We start from the raw sequence: 25381 nt of genomic DNA, 5'->3' as shown, positions 1-25381 counted from the left end.
GTATTGTAATTTAAAAATGTTCCTTGAACATAAAATTTTAAAATTTGAGAAGTATGTTTAATTTAATATGACTTAGATTTTCCTAAATTATATTTTTATATAAATTTTCATATAGACAGTCTTCTCATAGTTGGACCTTGGAGCCCCCATCCAATGAATGTCTTCAAGATTTTTAACTCTGTACCTAAGATTCTTTTTCATTAAAGTAAATATAATAATAGACTCTTGGATGATATAAAGCAGTTGCGTAGTTCTGATGCTCTGCTAGGTGAGGCGGTGGTGCTATCATCATTTGTCCTGTTAATAACCCTGTTAGTCTAGATTTGGGCATCCTCCAGTTGTAGAAAGTGTGTTTCTCGCGTTTTACTTCCTGTCTTTTCAATTTGATTTCCTTTGCTTTCACTTTACAGTTACTCTTATCTTAAACCAACCTTTATGCTTTATTATTTTATGGGCTTGCTGGTTTTGAATAAGATAATTTATATGCATATTTATACCTCTTCCTGGAACTTATCATTCTTTGTGTGTGAACTTTTTCTTGTCTATTAGTATTTAATAGTTACAAAAAAGTTATCACAAAACAGCTTGAAAGACCCCCGTTCCCGGGGAGATCCTCGCTCAGGTCCCAGGATGAGATGACGCCCCAATAACTGGAGAGAAACCATTCTTGATGCAATATGCATGAGGTTTAATCGGGAAAAATCAACATGTTGAGGACTAGCTCATAGGACATCAACCCTTAAGCAGTTTCAATTGAGAGCTTTTTAAAGGAAGGGGGTGGGGGAGTTGACAAAGAATGAGGAGCTGAGTACACATTTCAGCTCATCTCTTACTGAAGAGTTACAGGCTATCTTTGGTAAACATTCTTGGTGGGGATCTGAGTAAATATCATAAGAGTGGGGATGATACATTATAGCCCATCTCCTATGGAAGGGTTACAGTCTTATCTTTGGCAAACATCTTTAGTCCCTTACACAAAGATGCGCCAGGGTGAGTTTAAGATGAGCCAGTTCCAGAGGTCATCCGTAACTCAGACTGAAGGCAAAAGAACAAAGAACTCTTTGCTGGGCTTTTGTTTCTAGGGGTCTAAGAAGCAAATTGAGTTGGGATCTTATAAGCTTACTAAATGAACAAATGAATGAATATTTTCAAATATACCAATTTAAAAAATAACAAGTATTTTTTCCTAAATCTTTTATTCTGTAGACTAAAAGAATTCATGTTATCATTGTACAAGAAGAATAATGTTTCTAACTGAATGTAATTGTCTTAGTGTTTTATTGCTGTGAAGACACACCATGACCACAGCAACTCTTATAATGGAAATCTTTAGTTGGGGCTGGCTTACACTTTCAGAAGCTTAGTCCATTGTCGTCATGGTAGGGAGCATGACAACATGTAGACAGACATGGGGCTAGACAAGTAAATTGAGAGTTCTACATCTGGATCCATGAGCAGCAGGAAGACAGAACCACTGGGCCTGGCTTGGGCTTTTTTCCCTCCCATTAATTAATTAATTAACTAATTAATTAATTCACTTTATATCCCAATTACAGCTCACTTCCTCTTCTCCCAGTCATACCCTCCTACCCTTCTTTCCCCTACTCTCCCGTCAAGAGGAGACCTCCCCTGGGTACCAACACACTTTGGCTTATCAAGGCTCATCAGGACTAAGTGTATCCTCTCCTGTGGTCAGACAAGGCAGCAGGCATTTGAAACCTCAAAGGCCATCCCCAGTGACATACTTTCTCCAACAAGACCACATCTCCTAACCCTTTCAATTAGTACTACTCCCAAGCATTCAAATATATGAGCCTATAGGGGCTATTCTTATTCAAATACCACAGTAATAATTAATGTGATTTGATCAACAAAGGATAAACATGTCATAATATTTTATTCTCTGTGTGTTTCTAGTACTGTGCATTTAGTGGGGCTGGTAATGGTTTTCAAAGTAGCATGCTTATGGAAACAGTGGTAACTTGAATTATTTGCCACAAGTCATAATATTGACAGTAAATCTACTTCTCCCCATTTTAATTTTGTGGTTTAGGCAATTATAAGGCCTTACATGTTTCTCTGTACAAATCATTCTTTTTAATGTTTGAACACTTACTGTAAGTTGTTCTTGCATCAGTTTCATATTTCTCCCTTTTCCATGTGCAAATTGAACCAAGCTCCTCTTTATTACATCTTTTTCCCCTGAAGTTCAATAAGATAAAAGTAAAAGTGAATTTTGTTTTAATATTTATCCTTAGATACTGTATCTCTTCTTCTGATCTTTTAAAAAGGGAATCTGTCCTGATTCCCCTCCTCACTCCCACAGTTATTTAACGGTGTGTGTGTTTCTCTAGACTTGAATTTACTATTTTCCTTCCACCTTTGTAAAAATTAGACCTCTTTCATTCCTTTTATCTTTAACTCTTAAACTTTGACAAAAATTTGCTTTATGAAAATGACTTAGAAAATTATTAGTGTCCATGCTTCCTTGATACTCGATTGTATGGTATTCTCTGTTGATGTTGGAAATGGCCTTCCATGTCAGTTCTGCTTACTTTTTTTTTTTTCTTCTGTTTACTTTCAGCTGGTTGGTGGGGAATTTGATTTGGAGATGAACTTTATTATCCAGGATGCTGAGAGCATAACATGCATGACAGAGCTTTTGGAGCACTGTGATGTGACATGCCAAGCAGAAATATGGAGCATGTTTACAGCCATCCTACGGAAAAGTGTTCGGAATTTACAGACCAGCACAGAAGTGGGGCTGATTGAGCAAGTGTTGCTGAAAATGAGTGCGGTGGATGACATGATAGCAGGTAAGCATGACCTGATAACAAAGTGCTTTATGGTGACAGGGTTTCAGGGACTTCTTGATAGTCTACGTGAAGACAGATTTGTAGAAATTGCCTTGATTTATATAAATAAATAAGAATATATGACACATTTTTATGTTAATGTAAATGTGTAGACAAGAAAAGAAAACAAAATTGTGCTGTGCAAACATAAAAACTAGACCAATCCCCCCCAATTTTTAGAAAATCCTTAGTACTATGGAGTAAAAACAATAGAAAATTATCAGAAAAACAAACAGTATCTTTTATGTTACATATAACTGAACTACAGCACATTTAAAATATTACAATATGTAGTTCAGAGCCATTCCCCAGGCTCCTCCCGCTCCAAACCTCCCAATCTGCTGCACCTGGATCCTACAGAATCAGCAGGGTAAATCTTTTCTTAGGACCTCTTTTTGATTTCATATTTTTTGGCCTTTATGTTTTTAGTCTCAGAGTTTTTATTGTTGGGATTAAGACACTGCAACCAAGGCCGCTTAATGAAAAAAAAAAGTGTTTAATTGGACTTAGAGTTCGAGTCCATGATGGGAGAGCACAGGATGCAGCAGGAACAACTGAGAGCTGTCATGTGTATTGTCAAGTTAAGAGGCAGAGAGAGGCACACTCTTAGCCTCTTCCCTTTGATATCTCAAAATTGTCCCAACTGACATACCTCCTCTAGCCAGGCCCGGCCTCCTAGTCCATTTCCCCAACTGGAGGCCAATGTTCAAATATGGGAGCCTGTGGGAACCAGTCTCATTCAAACCAGTGTAATACACATTGTGGAATAGTATGTAAAATGTATATAAAGTGTTAATGGTTTTTTTTTTGCTCATTATATATTATTTGAAATAGTAGTCTTGAAATCTTGGCACTCTTACCTCTTGGCAAGGTAACTAACTGTTCTCTGTGGTTAGATATGTTTCAGGAGAAATGTTTTGGCTAATGACCCCAGAACAGCAGTTATTTCTAGAAAATAAGTGCAGTTTAAAATTTGTTTTTTCTTTTTTACAAATACATGTATAGTCTAAATTTATTCTGACATATTCTGATATATACATGTATAGTCTAAATTTATTCTGACATAAAAATATTTCCACAATTATCAAAGTGCTTATTTGACTGTATAATATTGTATGTACTTTTTACAAAGAGTCAGAACCTGTAGAATTTTTTTATAATTTCATATAAAGACTTTAATTTTTAAAATTTCAGAGTACACTATCAAGAAAGAAGGAAATAAACAGTGGAGTTAACAAGAATAGATTTTAAACTTAAGTTAAAATTTTAAAATTATGTTTCTTTACTACTTTGAGATCATGTCTGGTTGCTTCCAAAGTAGCTTGTATTTGTGTTAAGCATGGTGTTGGATGAATAATAACTAACATGATTAAAAATGAGATTAAACTTGTATGACTACCAATGTTGGGGGTTTGTATAAGTGTCTGAGTATCTATGTGTGTATCAATACTGTAGTATATTGTGTAGGCTCTCATACGATTTTTGAGTCCTATTAGCTGAGTAAGGCTTGTTTATTGTTTTTTTGTTTGTTTTTCTAAAATAAAGTACTTATTACTTTACAGAATAGTTCTAGAGGAGTGCCCAGAATATGTATAGCGATTTATAGGAGTTCCTGAGAGAAGTCAGCAGTGAGAGCATGTTAAGCATTTTCTGTCAGATGTGAAGTTCTTGAGTTCTATTTTCTTCTCAGTAGCACTTATTTCCCAGAGGACCTTATAGCTGAGGATATGAGAGAAGGGAATGCGTGTCCTACAGAAAATGCTGCTTAACTACTTACAATAGAGAAATTAAAATCTAAATATTTAACTGAAAGTTTGAGTGAGTACCAGCAAACTACTTAATTCCCATCTTTGAGTGTTATAATGCATTAAAAACATAGAGGTACTCTAAAGTTAATAATTTTATCACTAAAATATGGTTGAATATTTGTAATAAATTGATAAAAAATTTATAGCATTAGTAGATTTTTCCTCTTTAAAATTTTTGTTGAAAAATTATCTGCAATAATAAAATTAAATCGAACTGCTTAGTTATGGGTCATCTACAAATTATAATTTGGTGTTTATATACTTGAAAAGTTTAAGAATAACTTGATATAAATTTTGTCCCAATTATCCAGATCATTGTAAATTCAAAGTTGATATTTTTTAAAAAAATATTCTTATGTAAATATTTAAGAAATCTTCAGTGATAGAAATTTCAACTAAAAGATTCTGGCTTTTAAGATTTTTTTTTATTTTAATATAGAATTTTCAGTTAAGAAGCAGCTTGATTTTTTTGCACTAAGATTTTTATTATTTTAATAGTGAGATATTTTGTGTCATTTAAAGATCTCACAAAAATGTTATACACATTTGGCAAAATTTTTACCATTGAGTTTGCTTACTCATTGGGCTAATAAGTAAACTATAATGAATTACTTGTTGCTTATGATAACCTTATTCAAAATTTGAAATAGATAAATAATTTATATTCTAGTCAATAATCTGTGGTATTTAATAATATTAATTTTACAACAAAAATGAAACGTTTCTGTCTTCCCAATCTTCCCTCATATTAATTGGTGACAAGGTAAATAGTTAATTATTTCTGTCTACTCTAACCTATCCTCTTATATTAACTGGTGATGGGTGTGTGTGTGTGTGTGTGTGTGTGTGTGTGTGTCTGTGTGTGTATGTGTGTGTATGTGTGTGTATAAATATATAAATATTTAGTTGTTTACAGACATTTTTTTCTCATTGGTGAGTTAGTGTGCTACACATTCATAAACACATTCACATTAGCATAATGACTATCAGTAGCTATTTTTAATATCTAAATGTTTAAATGAGACCCATTTTTAGATTAGTGAGTGGCAGTGAGAGCTCTGGAATCATTCATGCTGTGTGGGTTGGAATAATGACTCCCCTATTTGCTGTGAATATGTTTTTGGACAATGTGACTTAAGTTACTGGGCCCATAGTTTATCCAGTTTTAAAGGAGATGATGATAGTATTGAAAAACTCATAGTCTGATTTTGAGGGTTGCTGATAGTAGTACATATATAGCACTTGGAATAGCATCCCATTGTGGATGGAGTAAATGCTCAAAATTGTAAATTACCCAAGAGCTAAATGTTTCACTATCATGTTTTATTGATCAACTGTGAGGTTTCATTTGAAAATAACCAGTGTGCAGTGCTGTCTTTGAATATGTATCCTCCTTTTTTCTACATGTAATGAACTCTATGTTTGCATTCTTGAAGACACTGAGCTATATTAGATTTGTAAGTAGAAGTAACATTTAGTAACTTTCCGCACCTTTAAAAATATAGTGCTTGACAGCTGAGTTACTGCCTGGAGTAGAGAGTAACTGTACTCTCCTCTGTAGATCTTCTGGTGGATATGCTGGGAGTTCTGGCAAGCTACAGCATCACTGTCAAGGAGCTAAAGCTTTTATTCAGCATGCTTCGAGGAGAAAGTGGAGTCTGGGTAAGTCGTGGTCAGAGGGAGTAGCCTTTAATACCAGTCCATTAATACTTAATGTTCAAGAGATTGTCACTGGAGAACCATATATTTGAATTGGTAATGATAATTATTTCCTTCTTAATCCATTTAGCAAATCATTTAAATATAATTTCTTACTAGTTACCAAACAGTACATTGATTAAAATATGATATCATATAGTTGTCATGGACCCAAGTATTATACAATAAAGAGATTCTTTCTTGAGTGTTCCTTACAAAAAAGGTGAAATATATATTATTGCTAATAACTTTGTATAATAACTATTTCTTTGATTTTTTTTTCAGCCAAGACATGCAGTAAAATTATTGTCAGTTCTTAATCAGATGCCACAAAGACATGGTCCTGATACATTTTTCAATTTTCCTGGGTGTAGTGCTGCGGTAAGCTTTAAATACCTGTGTTTATATTTACCTATCTCTATTTTATCTGAGTTTACTTGGTGTTCCATTAGTATGTCTTTTCTAGATTGCCCTAGGAATAAAACAGTCAAACTGTGTGGTACGTGCTTATGCTTCTTTTGTTGCTGCTGCTGTTGCTGTTATTGTTGGGGAGGGGTTTGGGAACAACCTTGCTATGTAGCCCTGTCTGGCCTCTAGCTCACAGTCTCCCTGCCTCAGCCTTCCTGATGCTGGGATTAGGGATTTGTATCACTATGCCATGTTTACTCATGTTTGGCTTCACAGCGATTTAGACCTTTCTTCTTACTCCAATGACACTTTCTAGGACAGGCTGTCTTAGCTGTAACTATTCATGCTCTATTAAGAAAATGAAGTCTTACTAAACACTAGCATAAAGCATTAGAATCAGAAACTTCTGTGGCATGTTTATCAGTCACATGTGTCTATATTGTGGGAGTTAGTAAGGAGGGTTGGAAACAGTCTGGAACATGCTGAGCAAGGTAGAAATGATACTTAGCCCACTCTGTGTTTCAAAAAACAGCCTGTAGAAATTCTTTGAATGCAGTAAGAGTTTATTTCTGTAGTTGATTTTTTTAGGAGGAGGGAAATTTGACCATAGTAACTTTGTGTTTCATGTAAATGGTAATTTACCTTTTGTATTGTCATGTAGGCAATTGCATTGCCTCCCATTGCAAAGTGGCCTTATCAGAATGGCTTCACTCTCAACACTTGGTTTCGCATGGATCCATTAAATAACATTAATGTTGATAAGGATAAACCTTATCTTTATTGGTAAGTAATATATAAAAGTATACTACTTTGGTCTTTATGTATTTGACTTTTTGAAATTAAACATTGTACTATAAAGCTTATATAGCTAATATTTATTTATTTACTAATAATTTTAGGTTTGTGTATTCACATTTTTATTTATTTTTTTCTACTTACAATATAAGAAGGAAAGATAAGTCTGTTAGAGGGAGAACAGAAGTGTCTGGTGTTGGAGATAAGACACCAATTCTTACTAGAGTTTGTCTACTTCACCTTTATTTCTATAAGTATAATTCACATGGGTAAAAATAACAATAGCCATATAAAACATTATAACTATATGAGATTGTTTAGTAAGCATGTTCTTATTTAGATTAAAATATATATACTTATTTGATCAATCACATTATTATAAAAGTTAGCTCTTTTTGGTAAGATTTTCTTTTTATAGATATTGTAAACTTAGAGACCAAGTTGAATTGACAACATGAACTTTGTTGAAATGAGTTTTGAATGGGCAAAGTGGAGATGGTCCTTCATATGCAGTCTGCCTAGTAGACATTTTGATCATTAATTTGTTTAATGTCTGTTGTATTATAATTTAAATATAAAGAGTTTCCATAGCCTACTATTTCTTGAGTTAAATCCCTTACTTTTTATTTGTTATTATAAACCTTAAGTTTTCATTTCTATTTGGCCAATGTGTTAACTATGACTATACTGAAAATTCAGTTTATTCTATAAGGTTTTAGTACTTGTTGGTATATTTCTTTTAACCAGAGTTTTTGTATTATTTTATTAATACAGTTTTCGTACTAGCAAAGGAGTGGGCTACTCTGCTCATTTTGTTGGCAACTGTTTGATAGTCACATCTCTGAAGTCCAAAGGAAAAGGTTTCCAGCACTGTGTGAAGTATGATTTCCAGCCTCGCAAGGTAGGGCAGAGAGGGTGCTTCCCTGGAAATCATGTCAGTAGCTGGTCTCCTTTCCCAGGGCTGTGCGCTGTGACTTCTGTCATTTTCTTTCACCTCTTCTTGACTTTCCATGCCTTTTTCTTTCCTGTAATTTCTTATCTTCATGTCTGACTTCTGTGCAATGTCTTTTGACACCTTGTGTTGTTTTTGTCACATGGTTCATTCTTTCAGTCTGATCTAATTTGTAGTGTTCTTCCTGGAAATACATGCAGGAGGCCTGTAGGAACTAGGAATGGGACAGTAGATAGCATAGGAAAGATCTCACTTTCATGCCACTTAGTCTTACAGGGAAATTTTTATTCAGTTTCATAATTTCTTCTACTTTTACTCATCGTTCCTTGGCTTTTCAACAACTGTGAGATCTCAGAATTTAAACTACTGTGCTTTCTCTCTCCAGGACCACATCCACACAAGCACTCGACTCCTCTGGTTTAGAGATCTGCCATCTTTTAATGATGGGGGCATGTTCTTCATCTGCTTTTTGCTTAATTATTTTAGTTCTATGTATTATATCTCTGAAATACATCTATTTTCTTCTAAAATTTCATTACTTGCTGTTTAACTTCATATTGTTTTCTCTTCATCTTCATGTTTTGTTTCTTTTCTAAACTATTTTATACACTAATGTTAAACTTATCTTCCTGAAGATACACATATGCTTTAGCAATGATTTGATATTTAGTAACAACAGAATAAATTGAAAATGTATCCATGTGCTTTATGAATGAATGAATGACTTTTATCTAAGTCTTCAGAGCACATCTTATCCGAACCTTTCTGCAATATTTCTGTGTGGTCTTTTATTGTTGTCCCTCCTTCTCTTCCTCCCGCATTCCCTACTCCCCGTCCTGCCTCTGTCATTGGGGATCCAACAGAAGAGACACATGTGGTAGGCAAGAATTGCATCAAGGTCGTGCTACTGCCCATGCTCCTTGATAGATCTGATTTCCAAATATAACTAATGCCTCTTTTTATAATTACGTTATTCACATCTTCATTATTCATTTTAATGTCCATCTAGTGATTATTAAGACAAAAATCTGTGATGGATTTAAGTTTTTATTTTCTCAGATGCCTAACACAGTATTGAATTCAGTAGACTGCCAATATTTTGAGTAGCTATATGAAAATATGACTTAAGCTGGCCGGGGAGATTGCTCAGAGACTAAGAATACTGGATCTTCTTCCAGAGGACCTGGATTTAGTTACCAGTAATTACATGGCTACTCACAACCGTCTTAAACTCCAGTTCCAGGAGATCCGACACCCTCACACTGATACATATGCAGGCAAAACAACCACACACACACAAAAATAACACTTTATTGTTTAATTAAAGTCTTTTACTTTCTCAACACATAAATTTCATGAATTTAGATCCATGGTTCTTAACCTGTGGTCACATAAAAGCAAGAAGTTTAATCTGTTTGTTCTCATTTTATTTATTCTTTCTTATTTGCTTAGGAAAATGCATTCCTGTGCTTTTTGCATTTTAAATATAGTAATTGCAGAGAGTCTTGTAAGAGTGAGTCCCAGGGAATGAAACAGATTCAAAACAGTTTTTCTGAAAAGATTTTAATAAACTTTGGAAATGAAAATGATAATAATTTTGCCTTACTCCTCTTTATTACTATACAAAAAATGTCATTTAAAATTTTTTCTTTCTTTAATTTTCCAGGACATGTGGTAGTTGACTTGCTATTGTGCTTCAATTAGGGAAAACTTTACCTCAGTAAATAGGTTACTTGCCTTTCCTAACAAGATATGCAGCGCTAAAAGTTTTGTTAGCCTGGCTAAACTACTACTAAGAGGTGTCTGACCTTGTAAAAATGAATGTAACCATTAATATTTTACCTCATTTACAGAAAATATTTAGTGCATATCACCTAGTGATATTTCTATAATTATTATGTTTTTTTTCTTATTTCTATTTATTTTGTTTAACTTGTAATACATATCTCAGCAATTTTTTTTTTTCCCCAGAGCTGAGGACAGAACCCAGGGCCTTGCGCTTGTTAGGCAAGCGCTCTACCACTGAGCTAAATCCTCAACCCCAGGAATTTTTAGTATCAGTATATGCATTGTTCTTATTTCTATCCAGATTTATTATACATCAATATTTAGATCTCACACTGAGTATAGGGCACAGTATGTAGGATTAGTGTCAGTATGCTTCTGCACTCTCCTGATCAGTTCTGTCTTTAACTTAGAAGTATCAAGTCAGACATTGGGATCCTCTGAAATGGTGAGAGCTCTTGTACATCTATTACATTTTGATGGTTCCAAGAAATAGAAAAATAAATTTAACCTGAGAGTAACTTGTGCAGTAAATCCAAAAAATATATATGAATACATGAATGTAAAAAATTACATTGCAACATTCTTTTCCTCTTGTTCTTTCAGTATTTCCTATTAGTCCTGACTGTTTGATAAGAAGTTTATTCACTCAGTAAATTTTCTATGATTGCCTTCAAATGTTGTGTTCATAAGCAGCTCATATGCAGTTGCTGTTCTTACATCTCTGTATCGGTGTTGGGGGATGGGTGCTCCTTGACCTGTTCTTTTACTGGGTCATAAGAAATGGGAGGAAGGGGCATGAGGTATAAAGTACTTGAGATCTCTTATAGGGAAGTGCAAAGGTTTGACTGCATTTTAAACAGTAGTAACTGTGCATGATCTTTGACATCTTAGTTGTTGCATTGCAGTGGTACATGATCAGCATTGTCCACATCTACAATCGATGGAGGAACAGTGAGATTCGTTGTTATGTTAATGGCCAGCTGGTATCCTATGGTGACATGGCTTGGCATGTTAACACAAATGATGTAAGTTTAAATATTTTAAATATATTTTATAGTATGGTCTCTCATTGTAATATAAATAATGACCATTTGGTAGAAACATACAAAATTTGTTTGAGGTTTTATTAGTTTACATAAAATTCTCAAGTTAATTTATATTTATATAATTTATATTTAATTATTTAATATAGTGTATAGACTGTTTCAGACACATGATTTAATGATTGGATAAAGTTAAAATAGAATATGGTTATGTGATACACAGGGGTCAAGTCATGTAAGTGCCTCATGCAAACACAGGTCTGGGCTTGCAGTCTGACCCAAGATAAAAAGCCTCCCAAGATTATATTGTAAAACTCTCAATATGTCTGGGTATGGTGGTACACACTTTTAATCCCAGCAATCAGGGAGGCAGAGGCAGGTGCATCTCTGAGTTCAATACTTGCCTGGTCTACAAAGTGGGATTCAGGACAGTCAGAGCTAACCATATCTAAAACTCAAAACAAACAAACAAACAAACAAAAAAAACCCTCAATCTGGCTGCAGTGCTGATAATTTCATGACATTAAAGGGCTCTGCAAACACAAGGCAGATCACATACAGGATGCACATGACAAACATGGTGAATGAGATACTTTATTCACTTTGTATGTGTTAGAGCAGATGTCACTGGGTTCTAGATAGAGAAGACATAGGGTTGAGATCTAAAGAATGCTTGCATTTTTATAGTTTGCGTTTTCCCTTTCTTTTCTCCTGGCATTTTAGGGCCAAATCAAAATGTTGTTTGTAGTACATAAAGCATCGCTAGGGCCAGTGATAGATTATTCTTCCAGCATACCTGCTTATGAGAATTATTACTGACTTAAGAAAAACAAACAGCTAAATCTATTTATAAATTTTGTCTGCAACTTCTCTATTCTTAATCACTTTCACAGTAGAGGTTATAACGTATTCTCTTTTTCTGTTTTCTTTTAAATGAATAGGACATTTTACATTGTCTCCAGTCTCTTTGTAGATCTGTGGGTGACAAGCTGTCCTGACCCAGCCAAGTTGACTTTACCTTGTTGTTTGCATGATCTGGAAGCCAAAGTCTTGGATTTTCACTAAGAACATTTTTAAAAGACACAACAACAACAAATCAAATCAAATACAAATATGCACAGATGATGCCTGGAGCACACAGAACTCTAGAAAGTTCCTGCCTGTGCCTCTATAGGACAAACTTGCTTTACTGCCCAACAGACTCAAAGGCAAATGAGAACACAGAAATGAAATTTGGCTTCCTATCTGTTCTCTGATATTACAGGAGGATGCAGTCTGTTACTAACATAGGAAGGAAGGAAGCCCCTATAGTTTTGTTGCTGACATTAGCTGAAAAGACAGTATTTAAAAAAACAAAAAAAAAAAACCAAAAAAAAACAAAAAAAACAAAACAAAGCCGAGGAAAGATTTAAAATTCTCTGTGATAGTATTTCAAGAAACAGAGAAGCCTGGTCTTGTACACATTCTTTATGTAATAGTAATTTTTAGTTTCCACAGTTTAAATTGCACATGTTTAATGATAGGTTCTTGTTTTTCTCTTCCATTCACTTTATTACTTTTTTTTTTTGCTAATGTATGAAACACAAAAAGAATCTTATATTTGACAGACCTATGTAGTGATTGATTTCTCTATGACTCTGTCTAGTTTGATAGCTGAATATTAGTGTGTTTATTCTAATTAAAGAGTGGGATATCCTGTGGTGACAAGAGAATAGTGGGCAATGCCTACTGTCTGTGGCTTCCGTGGCTGGTGTTGAAAGGATGTAGGTGTGCCAGGCTTTCTAGATGGGAGAACTTTTAGGTGAATAATATTCTCGAGATATTGAATCATTGTTTTTGATTCTATATAACCCCTATGCAGAACAAGCTGACTTTCTTCATCATTGCTTGTTTAGTACAGAAAATGAGGGTGGCCTATTCATCTATATTGAGAAATGAAGCAGAATTTTAAAAAATCTATTCCTATGGTTTTATAGTTAAGATTTGGCAAAGTCATTCTTTTGACTTACTTTCTCTCCAAATTTGATGAGTTGTGAATTATTAGCAATTTAAAATTAGCTTTGCTTCAGTAAAAAAATTTTGTTTCTGAATTACAAAATTCAATTATAAACAATTATAAAATCTTTGTCATTATTGTTACAATTTGAAAAAGTGGTCAAGTCTGAGGATGTGATGGATGGTTGTGTACTTAACTGATTTTATTTTTCTAAAACTTGTTTATTTACGTTTATTATTGAAACATTTGAAAAATACCTAAAAAAGCATTTTTCACTGTTGTTAGTATCTTAAATGTTTCTGTTAATGAAGAAATGCATTTTAAAATATTCTGTCACTACAAAATAATAACTTATTTTTTTGTGACTTTTAAAAACAGAGCTATGACAAGTGCTTTCTTGGATCTTCAGAAACTGCTGATGCCAATAGGGTGTTCTGTGGCCAGCTTGGGGCTGTGTATGTGTTCAGTGAAGCTCTTAATCCAGCACAGATATTTGCAGTTCATCAATTAGGACCTGGTTATAAGGTAGGAATGACTGCATTATTATAAGTTCTCAGCAAAGGTCTTGTTCTATAATCTGCTTTCACACTATTGTATTTAGTGAGAATCTTTGTTCAGTATGGGTAATTGTCATACCAACCTTTTGAAACTTATTGTGATGTTCCTTTTCATCTGCTATTCTCTTTTTAATTATTACTTTTTAATGAACTTTTTATTTTTAGGAAGATGTTCCAATATTTTAGACATGCCTTTAGTTATCAATTCTGAAAAAAATTTTCTGAGTAAATTGCTTATTTAAGTGGTATTTGAAATCTCAGATTTTGAAATATGCACATTGTTTTATGATCATTCAAAATGCCTTGTCCAGGACTCAACTGTTAAGAACACTTACTGTTTTTCCAAAGGTCCTGTGCTCAATTCTCAGCAAACAGATAGTGGCTCACAGTCATCTACAGTGGTATCTGACGCCCTCTTTTGGTATGCTTACACCTACACATAAAATATACAAACAAACAAATCTTTCATAAAATGACTTGTTGAAAGGGATGCTATGGATTAGAGATTTAGAAAAAGAAACAGTGTCAAATGCTGTGTCCGACTGAGGGAATTCATTTCATACATTTGCATTTAATTGTCCCTTGCAGTGGGTAAGAATGGGGTAATAAGGATGCTCATGTCACAAATCCACTGGCACTGACTTATATGATTCTGATCTCTATTTAGCTTTGAAATAGATACATTTTAGGCAAGATACAACATTGACTCCTATGAATTAGTTTTTAACGAACACACTTGGTAAGTATGGGCAAATTATTTAAATCACATTTGGAATTGTACAGTTTCAGACTATTTGTAGGCGAGACAATATTATACAGTATAAATCCAAGCTGAGCTGGGCATTGGTGACACATGCCTTTAATCCCTGAGCTTGGGAGGCAGAGGCAGGTGGATCCCTGGGGTCTAGGCAAGACTGATCTACAGAGTGAGCTCCAGTATAGCCAGTACTACACAGAGAAACCCTGTCTCAAAAAACAACAAAGGAACAATCAAACAAATCAAAGTGGACAGTGTTTGAGGAGCACATGCCATAATTTAAAGTGTTGCTGCTTTTTAAAAAGCTTAATGTTTAAATTAATGGGAAGTTTGTTATGGAAGAGTAACACTAAATATTAAAATATACTTTTAAATCCTTTTTAAATTCACATTTCTGTTTTATTATTTTAGTTTAGGCATAGAAATAACAAAATTACTCTTTTAAAAGAGCTTAGTGTTCCCAGTGATTTTAATAACCAAACTACTACAACAGTCTTTCTGCTTTGTGTCACAGTGACATTACATGTTGCTATCTTGTATCCATTTAGTTTTATTTATTTCACTAGGCCTAGGTATGAACTGGTTTTAGTATAGTCATTTTACCCCTTACACCATACCCCCTTCACCTTCCTTTTATTGAAAATAAATTCCTTTCTCATATAATATATCCTGCCTACTGTTTGCTGTCCCTCTACTCCTCTCAGTCCCTCCGCACCTCCCCTCCCTTCTGGATCCTCTCCCTTTCTCACACTAGAAAACAGGCTTCTAAGAGATACTAATAAAATGAAATAAGATAAAACAATAGTTAACATCAGATTTGGAGAAGACAAACAAGGGAAAGAGCACAAGAGAAGGCATAAGTATCAGAGAACCACTTGCCTCCATACTTAGGAATCCCATAAAACCACTAAGTTGGAAGCCATAAGATAAGCACAAAGAATCTGGTGTTTGGGCACTATTCACACTGCCTCAGTCCTTTGGAGCTCATTGGAGCTGTGAGCTTGTTGGTGATAGGCCCTTGTTCTCTTGGTGTCTTTCATCCACTCTGGGTCTTGTATTCTTTCCTCCTCCTCTCCTGCAGGGTTCCCTGAGCTCTCAGAGGAGGGAGTTGATGGAGATAGTCTATTTGGGACTAAGTGTTCTAAGGTGTCTCACACTCTGCATAATGTCTGGCTGTGGATCACTCTATTTCTTTCCATTCTCTATAGGAAGAAATTTCTCTGATGGTGGCTGAGCAAGGCCCTGATCTATGAGTATAGCAGAATGTCATTAGCAGTTATTTTATTGCTACTTTTTTTTGAAGAAGATTAAATTTGGTTTTCCCCTAAGACTCCGGTCTCTATATTCTCAGATTCTCAGTCACCCAAGCAATGTTGGGCATGATAGATTCTATATGATAGAGCATACTTTGTGACACAATTTCCTCAGCATATCTTTCAGGCAGGACACCATTGTTGATCAGTGGGTTTGTAGATGGGTTGCCATTTACATTTATCTTTTGGTAGTATACAGAGTACCTTCACCAGTGATGGTAGAACACAGGGTGAAAGCTCTGTGTATGCAGCAGTTCACCTTCTCCATGGTCAATGAGTTGTGTGGGTGTTGGCTTCAGCAATGGGTCTTGATGTTAGTTTGTGGCAACATAAAGTTTGGCAACAGCCTGTGCTGTTTGGGAATTTCCATAGGAAGCCATTGACCAAGAAAATTAGATGTAAACCAATCCTGGTGGCTGAAACTCTATTTGGTGACAAGAGATGCCTGTTGGGACTCTGTCTCCCCCATTATTTGGAGATTTTATGTAGATCACCTTCATGTATATATTTTAGGAAGCTTCTACTACATTAGATTTTCATAATACCCCTCAAGTGGCCTTTAATTTTAGCTGCCTCTTCATATAATCCCTCCCTCATCTCCCATTCCCCTCCCTCCCACTGATCCTCCCATAACTATTCATTGTATTTCTCTTTCCCAACAAGATCTATCTGACCCCTCCTTGGTCCTGTCTCATACCTAACCTTTATAGTTCTACAGATTGTAGCTTGGTTATCATTGACTTAACAGCTAATATCCATATAAAACCAAATACATCCCATATTTGTCTTTCTTTATCTGGAACATCTCACTCTGGATGATTTTTTTTCATCCACTTACCTGCAAATCCCCCTCTCCTTTTCCTTTGAATTCTTGCCTTTCCATATATTAACTTTTCATTGAAATCTTAATATTTTTGGCTTATATGTATCTAGCCTTCTGTCTTTCTTTGCCATGACCATAAAGTATTTAAGTTAACTTTTCCATTTTAAAATCTCTCTCGGTCTCTATCTGTTTCTGTGTCTCTTTGTCTCTCTGTCTTTGTCTCTGTCTCTCTGTCTCTCCTCTCTCTTTCTCTCTCTTTGCATGTACATATGCATACCATGTCTGTACCTGGTGCCCAGGAGGCCCAAAGAGGTCATTGAATCCCTTCTGAGCTGCTGTTTGGGTTCTGGGAGCTGAAACCAGGACCCCATAGACAAATGCTCTTCAGTGCTGAACCATCTTGCCACACTGAGAAGATGATAAATTACATTACTTTACATTGTACTTTACATTTAAGTATAAACCTAGTATCACTATTATAATTTGAAAATTAATAGGAGCATCCTCACAACACATAAGAGAATGGGCCAGATCTAAGTGTTAGGTAGTTCTTCCTCTAAGAAAGGAGCCAGTGTTGTGCTGAATAGCTCTGCAAGTTAGGAATTTATCATTTGGTTCTTTCTTGACATATACATACATATATATATATATATATATATATATATATATGTAAAAATGAGTAGAAATTGGGCGTGGTGGTGTATGCCTTTAATCCCAGCACTCGGTAGGCAGAGGCAAGCGGATTTCTGAGTTCGAGGCCAGCCTGGTCTACAAAGTGAGTTCCAGGACACCCAGGGCTACACAGAGAAACCCTTTCTCGAAAAACCAAAAAAAGAATGAGTAGAAATCTTAAGTCACGGAATTCCTCTACAAGTAGTGTCCTAATATTGGGTGCAGAGTAGCAGAGTACCTACACCAAAGTCTGACATTTATACAAGAAATATCTCTGATTGTGGGCAAGGAAAGAGAATGTATCATACTGAGTTTGAAAGTCTGTATACCTCTGAGCCTTTTCAAATAAAGATTGTAAATTCGTGAGTACAAATGAATTGTCCTAATTCAAAATACAAAGTATACCTATTACTCAACAGTTTGTATCTTCAAAACTCTTTGATATCAACAGGCTTTACTAGAAATTTAGATAACATAAAGAAAGAAATCAGTCCCAGCCACATTCTGACAGGAACATTCACGCACTTCACCCCAATCTTTTGGTAGTGAGCAAAGTAACTGCAGGGGAGCTGAAGTTAGACTACAGAATATATAGTGTGTAACAGTTACTCTCCATGCATGGTAGTATGCTGCACATGAACACTTTGACACAAGAGCACATCCTTTGGTGAGGCCTGTACCTCTCATTCCCATTACTTTTAAACCTTAGCTCTATACCCCTAAGATGAGTTCCCTACTTTTATTCCACTGTGATCCATCATTGTCACCTATAGAGTTCATATTTAAGAACCACATAGTCATTGTCAGAAAAATTGGCAAAATAAAAATTTGGATAGTGTTGTATGTAATTGAGGATATGTCTTAGTGTTTAACAGCTCTGCTTCTACCTGTGCTACACACACAAGTATGACTTCCTTAATCTCTGTAAAATGCACAAACCACAAGTGACAACAGTTGTACTACTTTTATTTTTTATGACACTGGCTTAAATTTACAAATATGATTATCTGCAGTTGCATCACTTTCCTGCTAATGATACAATTTTGTTCTTTTCTATGGCTAAATAAAGGGTTCTGTTATATATGTGTGTGTTATATTTCCTATCCAGTATTCTTTGTAGGACATGTGCATTGGTTCCATACCTTAGCTATTGTGGCTAGATCTGCAGTGACCACTGATAATCTTAATGTTTCTCTGATATGCTGACCTGGAGTCCTCTTTGACCATACTCAGGAATGGTATAGCTGGGTCATAGGATAAATCTGGTTTTCATTGGCTAAATAATTTTCATGTCGATTTCCATAATAGTTGGACTAAGCTTTTGTTACAAAATCATGCTATTTTTCTTACTGTTACGCAGTGTTAAAACTTGATATAGACGTGTACATTATTCTTTTTCTCTAAGTTTGCTTTGATTATCCAGGATCTTTTGTGTGTTGGAATGTCTAATACATTAACCATAACTGAAAGTGACAGAAAAGTATAGCTGAAGTAGTTATGAAAATCTATTTTAGGTGTTGTAGATTGAAAGACCTTAGTAACTCCACTTAAAATCAATTGAGAGAGGGTGGGCACTTGGACCAGTTTCAGACAGAGATGGCACAGCTTGCCTAGGGCTGCTGCAAATGCATAGTTCCCAAGTGCCAACTCCAACTGAAGGAGCTGGGACAGCTGAGGCACAACACTGTTTGAGGAGTATAGCACCTTGTGAGGAGTGCCGCTAGAAGAGAGCTGGAAGAGATGCTCACGGGGTTCACTCTGGGCTCTGCATATGCTCTTAGTGCTCTTGTGCTTAAGGAAATTATAAGACGGGTTTGCTTAGTTTTTGTGTGATGGCTCCAGCAAGTATATGGTCTGTGCCAAGCATGAGAAGGAAGAAGAGGCGAGGGATTAGAAACACAAGACCTTTGTGGAGATGTGTGAAAGACTGGTTAGGCCTTTCCTCATACTTCACCATTGGGACATCAGCCAGAAGGAGTTGGATGGTGTCCACCAGGTGTATGAGGAAATGGACACCTTGTGCTTCATCCTGGAAAGGGAATAGAAATGCTCTTTTATCAAATGGCCTTCCAGTTCATATTGATGCAGTTCAACTGGGAGCTTGCCAAGAGTCTGGAATCAGGCCAAACTGCTTCTCCATAAGGCCAAGAGGGAAAAAAGGAGGAGCACAGGAAGTAGCCTGGTGCTGTGGACGTGTATCAGTCCCTCCCAGGACTCCAGGAGAACTGGGTGCTGTGGACGTGTATCAGTCCCTCCCAGGACTCCAGGAGAACTGGGTGCTGTGGACATGTATCAGTCCCTCCCAGGACTCCAGGAGAACTGGGTGCTGTGGAAGTGTATCAGTCCCTCCCAGGACTCCAGGAGAACTGGGTGCTGTGGACGTGTATCAGTCCCTCCCAGGACTCCAGGAGAACTGCGAGGGAGGATCTAAATGCTATAGGAGCCGTTGTTGGGATTTATCCCATCGGCACCAAATACTACGTCCAGTGCTGCACCCACTCTGGCTTCTGAACACTCCTCTGTCAAATTATTGTGTTGCTTTAAGTCTGATTATCAGGAATGTAATTTTCCCGTAATGTTCCTTGTAAGAAAGCAGTTCAGTTTGTTGCATATATATTGTACAGTATCCTTAGGCTGACTGAACAGTTTCTCAGATTTTCATAAAATACCTATATGAATATTCTCAAGGCACACGCTTGCATACTTTTTGAACCTTTTTCTGTTTTCTCAAGGGTAAGTCTTAACTCTTCTTCAGCCCTCTCTACATTGGGCAAGCCTCTAAGAAACCTTATCTCATCCATCTGACCCCAAGGTTGCCTTTGATTTGCTGGACAGCCTTGTTTCCCAGATTTCTTTGGAAATCCATTCTAACTGCCTCCCTTAGGCACATGTGGTTTCTATCTTGGTCATCCTTTGCTTGGCTATTGGTGTGTGTGTGTGTGTGTGTGTGTGTGTGTGTGTGTGTGTGTGTGTGTGTGTGTCTGTCTGTCTGTCTGTCTGTGTATGCAGCCTTTTTACCATTCATAAACTTGGCTAGTTCACCAGACTCCAGCATACCCTTCTCATGTTTGACCTTTTGAATTGATGCTAATCATTTATACTGATGATATCCAGAACTGATGATCTCCTTTGGAGACCAGGTACCTTCCCTCCTTGCCTTTATACTGTGGTGTATTGCCTCAACTCTGTGTTGGTGTGGGTCTAGTCAACACCCTAGTTCAGGTTGTTCACCGTCTAGGACCTCTCATTTCTGGATAACTTTTATGTGGGGTCTGTGATAGTTTGAATGAACAATGCTGCCCATAGGCTTGTGGTCTTGAACACTTGCTTCTCAGGTAATCGCACTGCTGGGGAGGGTATAGAACTTTGAGGAAGGAGGTAGAAATTGATAAAGGAAGATTGTCACTTTCTCTCTGCTTCCTGTGTGTGGATAAAATGTGATGCGCGAGCTTCCTGCTCATATCTCCCTTGCCCATTGCTGTGCCTTCTGTGCCACTGTGGACAATAACCCTCTGGATCCATAAGACAGAGTAATACTTTCTTAAGTTGCTTTTGTTTATGGTATCTTCTCACAGCAGGAGGAAAAATAATGGGTACAAGGTCTACCTTCCCTTTATGGAATGGAATTTCATCTTTACATCGTCAGCTTTTGCATAAGAGGGCCAGCCACCCCCTTCACCCTACTAATGTCCTATGTCTTAACAGTCCTCATTCAGATCAGGAGGCTGCTGCCTCTCCTGCCAACAGCAACACTCCCCTCCCCCACTCCTGAGTGCTTTGACCTTACTTGGCCCTACCAGGTAGCTTTGCAAACTTTTATAAGGGGAACTGGAATAGGAAGAGAAAGGTGCTGAGCTCATATACCTGTAGTGGGACTGCTGCTCCATAGGGAAATTTTGTTTTTATTCTTTGATCTTTTTGTTATTGGAGTGAGGCAGTATTGTCTTGTGGTTTTAAATGCATTTCCTTTGAGATTAGATTAGGTGGCCTCTTACCTTCTTATAATACTAAATGATTATTCAGTCTGATTTTTTAAAGTTCCAGTCTACTGAAATACCTATCCTTCCAGGGCACCATAGGGATATAGTAAAAGAATTTAGAAATTGCTTGGTATTTGCAAATGAAATATTTGAAAAGTCTTTTTGTAGCAACAGTGTCATTGTGTTAAATGACATGTCTATTGGACATTGTATCAGTGTTGTCCTCTCTTTTTTAATTTATGAACTGCTACAGTAATTATGGGGGCAGAACTTGGTATAATAGGTAAATTGATATATGTCATTATCTTTTGGTTTTATTGGTTTAGTCGTTTTCTGCTATGTTAAAGTACTGACTTCATTACAAACATTAAAATAGTTTTACCTATTTTGACATTTTTGTCACGTTTGTGACTATAATCCTTATTCTTTCCAATAATCTTATATGTTTCAGGGTAACAATGCTGATTGTAGAGGATTCAATTGAAAAAATTAATATATTGAAATTTTCCAGGAAGTATTCTAAGCTTTGGGAATTTAAATGATTAAGCTTATACTATTTTATTAGAATATAATTAGATACCTAATCATTTATAATTAAAGGTTGTTATGTGTATTAGAAAGACAGTATAATGCAAATATGATCAAAGTTTTATGCTAGAATGATTAATTCCAGCCTAGAGAATTTAGGAAATCTTACAAAGAAGGAAGAATTTTAAAGAGTTCTTAGAATATAAATCAGTTTCAGAAGCAGTTGAGACAGAGGACATGGTTTGCAGGATGGAAATCAAGGTGTGCAGGATATATATGGATAGACTCATCATTCGGCATGATTTGATTGTAGAACTCTTCGTTGTAAGATCTGTTTTATAATGAAGCTTTGAGATGCTTTTGGTAAGCTTAAGTTATTGAAGGCTTTGAATATCAAAGTAATTAAATTTGGATCATATTTTCTGCTCAAGTAGAATTATCAAAAAATTGGAGCAAGGAAATGAACTGGTCATTTTACATATTTTTCAAGATAGGGTTAGAGATGTAGCTTCTCAGTTTTTTGTGTTTTTTTTTTTTAATAGCACAGGATGTTATATATTATGCTATAAATGGGAAAATGTAAAATACAGAGCTAGCCACAGGATATACTTATTGAGTATTGTATAATCATCACAACATTCTTTGAGCAGCATTCAGTATGTGTTATGGGGAGAGAAATATTTTTGTCCTTTATATAAATGTGGCAGCCCAGGCATGGTGGCTTACAACTCAAACACAGTGCTCAGGATGCTGCCAGGTGAATTGCTGCATGTTTGAGGCCATTTTGTCTTCAAAGCATGAAAATTAACTAACAAAATATATTTTTGACATATTTAGACTTAGCATTTTAAAAGCTTTTTAGTAAATATTCTCATATTTGTATTATGTAAGTGATCTGATTTAGATGTTTATGCTCCTACCAGATGAGGCACTGCCTAATTCACAGATGTCTTACAGATAATCTGGATATATGTTTTTACCTGTATAACATATGTTCCCTTGTATATACATTATATGAGTATACCATCTGGCCTCAAAATTATGATCCTGTTGTCTCAGTCTTTTTAAGTACTTGGATTTTAGGCATTTACCGAACACAATCAACTATTTAGTGTAATATGCTTTTATATTTGCAAGGTTTTAGATATTAGTTCTTTATACTTCTCTTTAGTAAAAAGATCCATTTTGTATATAAATTGTTACTAAAATTTCTGTGTGATCTCAAGGTTTTATAAGTAAAAAATTTGGTTAATTTGTAGTTATTAATTTATAACTGATGAATGAATGTATTACCAATAATTATTAAACATAAAGTCTAGTTTTATAAAAATACATTCTTTCAAAGATTTATTTCTGTAGCAAGAATTTATACAAGTGTATAAGAAGACACTCCAAGTAAAACTGTCCTCATGAGTTTAATGATTTGTAGTGGTGGGCTAGAGTACACTGGATACTCTCAGAACTCTACTGGACTTGCCCATGGTGTGCCATGCTCAGCTGAAAAGAATGCACTCACTTGGCTTATTCTTGTTTCAAAGTCCATGAAAAGTAAGACAGAATATTTTTATATTTCATATTAATACAGTGCTTTCTGGGTTCGTTATGGGATTCAATACTGACGTGATTTTAAAGTCATGTGTTATTGGTCATTGAAAAGTAAAGCTAAAGATCCTGTGCCTCATTTAGAGGGTTTAAGTGGCTAGATCTCTTCTATGCTTCCTGTAAAGTGATTAACTGAGGAAGTGTTTTCAACACATCACAGTCAATCTTCAGTTAGGTTATCTGCCAGTATTATTTATGGAAAGATAATTATATAATTTAAAATTGATTAAGATGGATGATATATGTTACATGATGAATAATAATGTGTTTATATACATTTATATATGTGCATGAATGTATGAATAAATATAAACTAGTTTTATACAAAAAAAATACCCTTCTGTTTACTCATCCTTTCTGTGTGATATGGTTCATTTTCTTGGCTATTGATCCTGTAGATTTTACATAATGTAATGTGTGACAGTGTGTATGCAGGTTCACAAAGATGCGTATACCAGTTCTTCCTTTTGAAGAGTTATTTACCAGAACATAGAAACAGTGGTACTAGTTTAGCATATAAAGCAGTAGGAGAATAAGAAAACATTTAAGGTGCTCCCACAATTCCACTTGGCATTTATGAACTGGAAAGCTGTCTAACTGAAGGCACCGATTAAATCTGATTTCCCCTGACTTGAATTCAGGTTCTCAGAGGAATCTTTGAAGTATTTAAGTTGTAGAAAAGAAGTCAAGTTTGAATTTAGTATACTAGAGATGTATGTTATCTTTTTCTTGTTTACCTATTTCTTTTAGTTTGTTTGTACCCTCTATTAACTACTTATAGTCTTCAGTCATGTTTCTGTTATTCTCCATAAAGCCAATACATATGACATCATTGGAATAGGAACCCACTGCTCTATTTCAGGTCTTCTTATTGTGGCATGTTAATAGACAGTGTGAGCTCTCATAGGAATGATAATGTATAGCTGCAATACATATTGTATGTTGTCTGTGCAGAAATTTTCTAAAATACATTTATTTATATTTTGATATATTTTTGTATTTTTTTCCAGGAAATTTGAGACAAAAATTAAATTCTAACTTTATAAAATAGTTTATTTAGAAAAAATTCTTAAAATAAAAATCTATTTTGAAAGTTCTTGAGAGAGAAATTTTAATCTTTTCCTTTTATTTTTATTAAAATACATTCTTTTCTTATACATTATATCCTGTTTTACCTTATACTAAGATAAATCAGAAACCATTACATAGAACTTGGACAAGGCAAACCAACAGAAGGAAAAAGGGATCCAAGGATGAGAGACCGACTCATTCACACACTCAGGAGTCCCATGAACTGTTAAACTAAAAGCTGGAATCTCTGCCCAGAGGAACTGATGCACACCTGTGGAGGCCCTGTGCTGTCTTTGTGCTTTAGTCTCTGAGTTCATGTGAGCTTTGCTCAGTTGATTGAGAATTGGTTGTTCTCCTGGTGTCCTCCACCTCCTTTGGCTCTTAAAGTCTGTCTGCCTCTTCTTCTGTGGGGTTCTCTGATCTCGGAGAGACATCCCATGTAGAGTTATATATTCCTAAGACTCTCATTCTCTGCATTATATCTGGCTGTGGGCCTTTGTGTTAGTTCCTGTCTGCTGTAGGAGGATGCTTCTCTGATGGCAGCTGAGCAAAGCCCTGAGCCATCAGCATAGTATCTCTGGTTCGAAGTCACCCAACAGTGTTAGATACTGGTTCCATCTTGTGGAGTGGGCCTTCAGTCAAATCAGATATTGGTTGGTTACTCCCACAAACTTTGTGCCACCATGGCCCTAGCATATTTTGTAGGCAATGTAGATTGTAGATCAAATGTTCTGT

The 25381-nt window shown here is 35.6% G+C and overlaps 1 protein-coding gene across 8 annotated transcripts in view; it reads left to right on the top strand.

The window, feature by feature from the left end:
- Nucleotides 1-25381, top strand: part of Nbea (neurobeachin) — a 554101-nt gene that overhangs the window by 90245 nt on the left and 438475 nt on the right. For all 8 annotated transcript variants that reach the window (XM_029537485.1, XM_029537487.1, XM_021195277.2 and 5 more), the window contains exons 2-8: nt 2585-2816; nt 6225-6325; nt 6647-6742; nt 7431-7552; nt 8339-8465; nt 11210-11329; nt 13722-13868. In XM_029537485.1, coding sequence (XP_029393345.1) covers nt 2585-2816; nt 6225-6325; nt 6647-6742; nt 7431-7552; nt 8339-8465; nt 11210-11329; nt 13722-13868 — 945 coding nt within the window. The remainder of the gene's footprint in view (nt 1-2584; nt 2817-6224; nt 6326-6646; nt 6743-7430; nt 7553-8338; nt 8466-11209; nt 11330-13721; nt 13869-25381) is intronic.

Source organism: Mus pahari, chromosome 4 (assembly GCF_900095145.1).
Source record: "Mus pahari chromosome 4, PAHARI_EIJ_v1.1, whole genome shotgun sequence".
In the NCBI taxonomy this organism is placed as follows: domain Eukaryota; kingdom Metazoa; phylum Chordata; class Mammalia; order Rodentia; family Muridae; genus Mus; species Mus pahari.
Note: the sequence above shows the minus strand (reverse complement) of the source record. Positions and strands in the feature narration are given on the sequence as shown.